General features: G+C 29.1%; 1 protein-coding gene across 1 annotated transcript; it reads right to left on the reverse strand.

Annotated features, from left to right (window-relative positions):
• Window positions 1-2666: 2666 nt before the first annotated feature.
• On the reverse strand, window positions 2667-6539 carry LOC129300839 (uncharacterized). Its single transcript, XM_054939430.1, has 5 exons — window positions 5893-6539; window positions 5350-5386; window positions 4838-5074; window positions 4709-4756; window positions 2667-3197 (listed from the first exon to the last, which is right to left on the reverse strand). The coding sequence occupies exons 1-5, from the start codon at window positions 6189-6191 to the stop codon at window positions 2934-2936; spliced, it is 885 nt and encodes a 294-aa protein (XP_054795405.1). The 5' UTR covers window positions 6192-6539; the 3' UTR covers window positions 2667-2933.
• Window positions 6540-10550: the final 4011 nt, after the last annotated feature.

Genomic DNA, 10550 nt, shown 5'->3' on the forward strand with positions numbered 1-10550 from the left:
GGGCCTGTTTGGTTTATGTGGTCATTTTTTTTTCATTTTCAAAAATTGTTTTATGGTACAATTTTTAAAATTGTTTTTCAAAACAAAATAAAATGAAATTATGTTTGGTTATGTCAATTTAAAACAGTTTCATAATTAAAAATGAACTTATAGTGATAATTATATGCAGTTAATGATAGTAATTAATGATATAAATTGATCAAGATAACTATAATTTTCAATAATCAATTGTAATATATTTAAAAAAAAGAAAAATAAAACAAAAACAACCTGAAGTTGTTTCAATTTTTTTGTTTTTAAAAAATAAAAATGAAAACAGTTTTAAAAATAATTAAATGAATAACACTTATTCAAATAAATTTTTAAATTTTTTTATTTTTAAAAATAGAAAACAAACAAACCCATAGATTCTCATGAATGATCTTACACGAACTTGTGGGTTGAAGCAAAAATTGGCCACTCAAATCCTTCCTTCAGCTCAAGGTCCAAAAGAAATACTCCATCACTCTGTTTGATGGTTAGGACTTATAGCTTTAATTTGGGCTGTGAAGATGAAAGCATGTAACCAATTTTTGGATTGTGGGTCTTGTGGGTATCCTTCAAGAAACAGCACCAAGATAGCATGCATGATGAAGCATCGCTCTAAAGAATGTGCTGCGTTCAAGACATTTCGTAACTTTTTCCCCCCCGACCAAGACATTTTGTAACTTACTACTCGTTGTGTCAGATATCACAGCTTAGTTCACTATCTCAACTTGACATGAGTGGTGAGAATAGCATCATTTTTGTTTAAATAAATGAATAAATTTGCTTCTAAACTATAAATCTATGAGCATTTAAAATACTAAACTCATTTTTTATGTAATTTTTCCTTTGACATTTTAAAATGACACAATATAACCCCTATCAATAAAAAATTGATTTTAACTATTAATTAATTAGAAAATAATTTTAAAAATTATAAGAAAAGACCAATAAAAAATTTTGTCATTTTTATAATTTTTTAGATAATTGTTTGTAATTTTTGGTACTTTACTGTAATTTTTTTTGTCTTTTATGTAGTCTTTTTTTGGTTATTTTATGGTCAACTAATAACTAAAATTAACTTTTATTAATAATCAATGTTAGATTGTATCATTTTTAAAAGTTTAAAGCAAGAATTTACTCTTTTATTATTTTTTTTTGGTATATAAGAATATTATTATTTAAATAAATATTTGGAGGTTGCATTCTCAACTCTAATTATAGAGCAAATATAATTAGGAGTTCAACATTTATCCCTCAAGTATAGCCAGGAATTTTCCCACCCTATAAAAAAATATAGTTAAGAGTTTAACATTTATCCCTCACTATCACGAGATACTTTTCTAGTTATATTTACCATTTACTTTCAATATGTTCTATCAAAATTAAGAAAAATTTTAAAATTTATTAATCCTATTTAAAAATTTAATAATTTCTATTTTTTATTCCTATTAAATATACATACTTTAATAATATATTTTTTCTCTCAAACATTTAATGGATGATAGATAAAAAAATTTGTGATAAAAATTTAATGAGATAATTTATAAATAGAATAAAAAGAAAATCTTAGAGAGAATAATTGTTTGTTATCACGGAGAATGCTCTCGTCCCCAAAAAAAAAATTCAAAAGAAATGAATCTAATTCAAAAACATTATTCGGCCAAACAAAACTACAAAAAACATTAACTTTTAACAACTAAAAGGCTTGTAACTTTGGAGGATATGCAAAACTTCGACGTATCATGTGAATATAAACAAAACTCATCGCATGTGCTTTTATTTTCATTGAGTCATGAATTAAATATCTACGTTGAATTTATCTTTGCTACAGCATGGTTCTGACCGGGTTAACGCTTGAAAATTTGATTCTCCGTACATCTTGAAAAATCTGCAAAAGTCCGTCCATTTAGTTTAGATTATCTAAATTTAATTGGAACTTTTTATATTTTATAATTTTAGTTCAAATTATTTCTTAGTTAAAAATATATTTATTTTAATTATGTCTCTTGAAAATATATGATAATAAACAAATAGTAGTCTTTAGTTTAGGCCATCTAACTTGAATTCAATAAATCAATCAAAAATAGTAGAGATGTTAGGACTGACATCATCCTAAAAGGAAAGGATTAAAAACTAAACAAACTTGTTTTATTAAACTCAATTGTATTTTAAAATTTTATTTTTTATAGCTCAGCCCTTGCTTTTAAGACTGAAGTGTCGGCTCCAAGGACTTTAGCCCTATGTTTTTCTTTTTTAATTTAAAAATTTCTCAATCTGGATAATTAATTAGTATTAGCAATCTGGACTTTAAAAAATTGTAGGGGTCAAATTTTAACAATTTAAAATAATTTGTTTATTTTTTTTAATAATCTCTCCGTTTCCTGTAAGGCACTTCTAACTACCTGAAAGGAGTGGTTAAATCATTAATAATTCATTCCTCATATGAAAGGGAGATGGGATGTGGAGGGAGTATCTGCTTTTGGATTCTCTCTTGCAATAGCAGGATTTTGTTGGATCGAGATAGAAGGACAAAATAGGATGGGACCCATACGACAAATTTTGTAGTTTTTTTTTTTTTAATGAAAACTGAATTACAATACAAACCAAAGCTAAACAACAAAGACAAGTAACAACGAACAAAAGACAAGACACCCTATTCTCTGAATTGATGTGAAACCAAATGTAGCAAATTATAGAGCCTCAATCCAACTTAGCATGATATTATTATATGAGTGTTTAGAATCGCATTGGCATGGATCAAAACAATGAAGCATAGTTTTGGTAGAAACAACATTTGAATTGCTTTTGCCAAAACGTGGTTTTGATCCCAACAACCAAACATGATTCCAAACACACCCTATAAGATTTCGGCCTTTCACATTTGTCAGTTCCATTAAATAATGATGCTATCTGAAGCTAAATCCCAAGCACTTGCCATGCTTGGTATCAGCAAAACTACGATTTGGAGTTGCTGATTGCTTTGTTTGTGTTGTTGTGGCTGGAAGTTTCCCCATGGCATTCAAGAACTGGCGCAAGTGCTTCAAGTACTCTGGAAATGTTTCTATGTTACAATGTCCTGCACCGTTCACCCATAGTGGATCATACTTTTCCTTTGAAAGCTCCCATAATCGCTTCCCATGTGAAAAATCAACTACATCATCGTTGGTTCCCTGCATCAGAGACATCCAAAACCAGTGTCAATTAGTTTTACTAAGAAATTGTATTAGTTTTATCAAAGACTATATATATTTTGTTCTCTGCGTTAGACATGCAAAACTAGCATTATTACTAGGAAGTTGTATTATTTTATCAGGGACTGCATGCACCTTGTCACTGTTGAGATGTAAAGCTTTGAAGCTGGCTCTGTCTTCAAACAGTAGGCAATAAGTACACAATATTAATGCATGTGTCTTATGATGTCCAGCTTAATATTAGTTACACTCCCCTCTGATTTAAAATATAGGATATTTTTAACTAACTTCACAAGAATTAAGAAAAGTTTTTAAAAGTAATTTATATTATTAAAACGATTAAAAAGGGGGCTAAAGTATATCTTTAGTCGTTTCATTTTTATATAAGGTTTTATTTTTATTTCTTAATTTTATAAAGTGACTTTTCAATTATTTAACTTTAACACTGTTATTTTTATCACAAAAACTTTATACATTAAACTTTTAAATATTGACAAAACATTCTCAATGCTGACATGTTAATTTTAATCTTTTAAAAAAATAATAATAATTAGCACAAAAAATAATAATTTAAAACTAACAGTATTAGGGTTAAAAAATAAAATATATTTTTTAAAATTAAATAATCAAATCGAAACTTTATATAAAATTAGAAGATCAAAAATACACTTTAGCCTAAAAAAATTATAACCACTTCCCAAGATTACCTTCTAATTAAAATCAATCCATCTTAATTACCTTTAATTTCTTTCTTATACTAATGTCCATCTATAATAGAATTAATAAGGATATTTTTGGAAAAGAATAATTTAATACTATTAACTTTTTACAAAGCATCCTATATTTTGGATTGGAGGGAGTATTTTATAGATGGTTCAACTTATTTATTTTAATCTTATTTATAAATCACTTCTAATATATTTTATCAAAATTAAAGAAAGCTTTAAAACTTATTAACTCCATCTAAAAATTTAATAAGTTTCAAACTTTGTCTCTATTCATGCATGAAGGATTGAGTGAGAAGGCCACAAGAATTTTACTAATGTACACCAATATTTAATGGGAGATAAAAGGAAAAATTTGTAATAAATAGGTAATGGAATGATTTATAATTAGGACAAAAAGTTCATTGCTCCCTATCTTATAAATGACATCAGAGAGAATTGAGTGACATATGGTCATATTAGCAATGTACCACATAAACTTAATGTGGTAAAAGGCATATTACCCAAAAAAATTGCAAACATTCCAAATATAGCTCCAATGACATTCAAAATGTCTAATGCACCTTACTCACTAGTCATTACCAAAAGGTGTAGTAGACATTCCAAACAAGACCATATTCAAATGTTGCTGTCTCATGCAATAAACTACTATCACTAGAAACAACATATGAAAGTTGTCTTCAGTTCAAAACAGGAACCTCAAGAATAATGAACCTATTAAGCAAGTAAAAGTATGTTAGATCCATGGAAGGAAGAAACACGTACATGTATAACTAACACAGGACAGTTGACATTCCTTATCTTGTCTATATTCTGCAATGATAGAAAGCTCAGAGCTAAAGATTGCAAAAGGCTAAGAACTATGAAGAATTAATGTCCAGATAAGAAACTTACTTTGAATATGTCAAACCAGAATGTCACTTTTACATTGTACAAAACCCTTATCCCTGAAAGAATGGCACTGTGAAGAACAATACCTCTCAACCTGGGCAATTTAGAAGCCATGTGTAGTGTGGGCCCACTTCCAACTGATTGGCCATACAAAATTAAATCTTCTTGCCTAATTCCATAATCGCACTTCAAACAATTATAAACAGCCTCTATATCGTAATATGTGTTGAACTCCGTTGGCTATGGTAGACAAAGAGATGGTCATGCATTAATCACTGAGATACATCAGAGAACACTGTTCTGGACTGAATGACTGATTAGTTCAGAGAAAAACAGATAACTCAGTTGGAATTGAGAATCTTGCTTCTATATATACATTTCCGAACATACAAGATCTCAAGTCTAAGAAAACAGTACTTCAGGTTAATTGAGATTCCATCAGAATTCATTCATTTGCAAGCAGCACAAGAGAAGGACAGAACAGAGGGTGAAAAGGAACTGCATAGATCACTTACCTTGCCCGTAGATGATCCATAGCCTGAATAATCATATCTGCAATTTAACATGAAGTTACATGAAGTTAATAAGAAATGAATTTTACATGTATCCTTCAAATTTATGAAAAAAAAAATTAGCATCCTAGAATCTGCCAGGCCAAACAAATACAAACATCACGAAAGGAAAAGAAGAAGAAGCCAGATCAGAATAAAGTAAGCATACATAACTCAACCCAGGGCCTTAATATCTGAAACAGTTATACCCTTTTCTATCTGGCTTGAGTTAGAACCATAACTAAATTAAAACATAAAAAATGATTAGCATTTTCACGTCAAAAACATACCAATTTTGCATAAGCGGGACGAAATCGTTTGTGATGCAGAGGTAGGGAAAGGGGAACGGATCAAATTTCAAATTAATCAGAAAGGCAACTAATACTGGAAGCGAAACGAATAAGGACATACATCAAACACCCATTTGCCAGTTTCATTAAGAACACATGAAATCCAAATTAAAGAACAATTTGAAAATCAAAGAAGAAGTATAAATAGAAATATGACCCCATGATATTGACACGAAGATGAGCTCTGAGCGCATTGAAAAGCTCTTGCATCTGACCCAAATCAGCGGCATTACCATGAGAGTACAAAATCGTGAACCTCGCAGAAGGTTGTCTCCAAAACATGGCTACGACCTTATTACCGCTCCTGGTCTCAATCAGATGAACATCCATGTTCCTATCGGCGGTAATGCCGGAGAAGACGATCTTTCCATCCGGCTCTCTGTGAACGTCGTAAGTTGGTGGGTCTGGCGGGAAAAATGCGAATTTCGCAGCCACGCCTCCGGTAACATTACCCATTAACACAAACCCACCTCATAAATGGAAGACGCTCCACCCAAATTGTCCGGTAATTTCTGCATTGAGGAAGACGATGAAGATGATATATACGGGAATCAGGAGAATTGAGATTTCTGGGCTTTTCAATCTTCACTAATTTTTACTCGTTATATATATATTTTTTTTTTTTCCCGTGCTGGATTTCATTTTGCGAGAAAAGATGTTGCATGGGTTTTGCAAAAATTTTACAGGGGACGACGAAAGGCGTGACCAGTGGCCTCGGATGAAAACGATGCTAAAGATGGAAAGTGAATGATGGTGGAAAATAGATCCGACCTAAGCGGGTGAGCTCAGGAGGACCGCCCACCAACCCTGGCACAGAGAACTTATTTTAAAAAAGCAAAGAAAGAAAGAAAAATCTTCTAGGTGAGTAAAGTGACGATGGAATTCAAAAGAGTTTGGTTTGATTAAGAAAATAAGGGAAGTTCAGATGTGTGGTATAACAAATTTCTTGAAATTATGTTTGTTTACATCCATTCTTGGAGTGTTAAAGAATTTACGTGGCATAGGCCATATGTGGAAAAGTCAGATTTGTTCTTGGTGGCATTTTTCTTTTTTTTTCTTCTCTCTCTCTCTCTCTCTCTCTCTTGAGCAGAAAATCCATTAGATTGAGAGACTTTTTTTTTCCCCGAGAAAAGGCGACAAGCAGGCAAGAAGCAGCCATAAATAATAAATTGATTTAATTATTCTTTAACACGGATTAAGGGTGTTAATTACTCACTTAGTGGTATTTATAAGTCAAACTGGTTATTTTTGTCTAAAATTTTAATAATTTTTTAAATTTATCTTTATTAAATATGTATATTTTAATAACATATTTTTTCTCTAACATTCAATAAAGTAATAAAGAAAATTTGTTATGAAAATTTAATGATATAATTTATTAATAAAATTTAAAAAAATTTTCTACTTTATAAATAAGATCAAAGGTAGTGTTTTTAACAGTTGATTTCTAAATTTTTTTTATTAAAAAAGCTAAAATATGCTTTTGAATATTTTATTTATATAAAATTTCAATTTAATTCCTTAATTTTATAAAATATATTTTTAGTTATTAAATTATAACACAATTAATTTCAAATGATTATATTTTCTATCAATAGTTAACATTTAAAAATATTTTGTTAATATTTAAAAATTTAAAGTAATTTTTTTTATGATAGTTAAAGGATAATGAGTGTAAATTCAAATGTTTTGTTTAGATTTAAAAGTTCATTGTAAACCTCCATTTAAACATATAATTAGTCCACACTTAATCTTAAAGTAGAATTATCATGATATTTATAACTAATTTAATAATAAAAAATATTATGTAAAGAAAAGAATCAATCTTGGCTATATAAAAACTCAAAAAGACTAAGTAAGAAAATCATATAAAAATGGAATCTCATAAATTATTAAATCTCAAAATTGAGTTTAAAAAGTCATCTAACATTACAAATTAGAGTAAAAAGTGTTTAAAAAAGCATGAAAAATAATTTGAATTAAAAACAAGTTAAAATGAGATAAAAAAAGTTTTTTTTTTTTAATAGAGGCACTTAGTCATGGCTAAAGCACATTAAGCTGCAGTCGACACTTTCAAAAAGATTTGGCTATGGCCAGTTCCCTTTTGGCCGCGGCTAAATGGTCTCACCACTTCCTTGGCTGTAGCCAACAATCCATTAGCCGCTGCCAAAGATATGATAACATTTGTCATGACAACTACCTAACTACTAACTTTCGACACGCATAACTTTTAACTCAAATCTCTGATTAAGATAATTCAAGCATCCACATGTCAATAATTTCATAATCTAGCTAATGGTTTTGGTTTTATGTCAATTTGATATCATATGAAGAATTTGGACACCCAAAACCATAATTTCATATTTTTTTCCTCTAAATCATCAATCGAGTGTCTAAATCTCAAATCATAAGCCATTAGCTCACGGAAAGGCTTGAACCATACTTCATAAATCTTAATACATTTGTCTAAAAAGTCACAAAAGAGTTGACCACCCAACCACTATAAGGCACATGATAAGGGGGTGGAAATATAATTATTTGCATTCAAGCTAAATAATCACTCAAACATATTAAACTCAGCTAACCTGTTAAGATATACTTGTTCAAATTATTTTGGCATACTACCATAGTCAAATTAGGGGTTTTGACTCTACTATGGCCAAGACAATCAAAAAAATGACTCAATTCAATGTTTGAGGCTACAAATGCAAGTGAACTTCAAATAAATATGAGCTAATGTGAAAAACCCTTAGTTGAAAATATTATATTTAAATTACACATAAAAAATAAAGCTAGAGATATTTAATTGATTACTCAGTCTTTAACTTCAGAGACATCTCCTTTGCCTTAGCTTAATCCTCGTATGTAAACATTAAATTACGGGAGTGAGATTAACATTTCAGTAACTAAGTAACTTAATCAAGCATATTAAAGTGTGACAATCACAACAATTAAGCATTTAATATCACATAAGGCAAACCAACATTATTCACAATGCATCTTTATATATGTTTCACATGTTAAATCCAACCACCTTATACCACTCCTTATATCATCTAACCGAATTCATAGGATATTATCTCATATAAATCTAGCCCATGTGACTAAACTAGCTTCACTCTCCAATTATAAAGGGTCACTCAGCCAAAGGCTCCCACATTCACTTTCGAACCATGAATTCTCCCTACTCAAATTTCGAGTGTCATGAGTGCCAAACCTACATCGTCCAATCTGAGACTGGTGATATGAGCATCATGCCTAACCCATACCGCACTCATAAGTTGTTGGCAATATTAAGCACATATAGTAATGAAGTATGCCAACTACTATGAGCAAACTCAATGAAAGTTACACCACGTGAATTTTCTATCATAACCCTCTAATATGTTAAGGTGAACTCTCACCCATTATGATCATACAAATTATTAACAAATGTAAATATAAGCTCATATATATCATAGTATTCATCATTTTCATAATCTATAGAACTTGCACGCTTATCACAATTTATATCACATTATAATTTACAATAGCTCGTTGTATAATTAATTCATAGCCGATCCAGGCTCACAATTCACATTTCAAATTCAAATATCAAATAACATCTATATAAACATAATCATCAAACATTCATCACAAGTATGCATGCTTATCATATTTCTTTTGACATCATCAATTATGATCACTCAACATGTTAACACATTCATCTCATAGGAAATCTAGACTTAACATCTCATGTTCCAATATTACATAGCATCTATATAAATATAATCACTAAACACTACTCATCACAATGAGTCATGTTTTATATTTAGATAGTAGTTCAAAATCAACATATTCATTTATAAACTCATTTTGCTCGTTTCAAGCCACCCATAATAATGCTTAAAGTGTAAATATAAACATAATAATATATTATGTATAAAATATCAATTACCTTAACTCTTGATTTACCAATCAAGAATACCTATAAATATCAAACGAAGCCTCTAATAAGCTCAATAGCACCAACAATGGTCAATTCAAAGTGATTAAAAGCTTCAAATAGACTCAATTAAATGTCACAACAAACCCTATTAAAGCTCTCCTCTATCACCATCAAACTCTCACTTAATTCTCTAATTTTTTGAACTGAAATGCAAATTTGGAGATTTAAAATTGAATTTTGACCACGGCCAAAGACCACGAATTAATGTTCCGAACATAATCCATGTAATTAAGTTCAAATATAGCACAATATCACCAATGATCAATTTTAAGCACTAATTAAAATTCAATAGATCATTAGCTATTCGTACATTATCTTTTAAATTAAATTAACTCGTCTAATTTATGTTTAAATAACTCAATTAATCTTGAGTTAAATTTTGTAAAATGTTACATTCATTATATGTTTTTTTGTTATATAACAACTTAATGTATGTTTGATTTTTAATTCACATTTAATAAAAATATATTTAAAAAATTTAACTATTTGTTAATTTTTTAAAAGTATATCTTAAATGGAGTTGAATGTATTTTTAAAACTCATCCAAATAAATCTTTGATTAAGAGAGATCTATCAATTATTTTTTATATTTCATAAGAAATATTATTTGCGAGTTGAATTAATTTATTAACCTAGAGTTAAGCTTTAAAATAGTCTAGCCAAAATTTAATAGTACTTCTATCTTAAAAAATTGAATATTTCCATTCAAATAATAATAAATAGGAATTGCAACATGACCAATTATTATTAAAATTTAAATATTTTATTTATAATTCATATTGTAAAATCTAATTATTATTAATTCCCCGTTTAAGATGAATAGATGA

The sequence above is a fragment of the Prosopis cineraria genome, unplaced genomic scaffold, assembly GCF_029017545.1.
Source record: "Prosopis cineraria cultivar Desert tree isolate PC_DT_omini unplaced genomic scaffold, ASM2901754v1 PC1770, whole genome shotgun sequence".
NCBI classification, from domain to species: Eukaryota; Viridiplantae; Streptophyta; class Magnoliopsida; order Fabales; family Fabaceae; genus Prosopis; species Prosopis cineraria.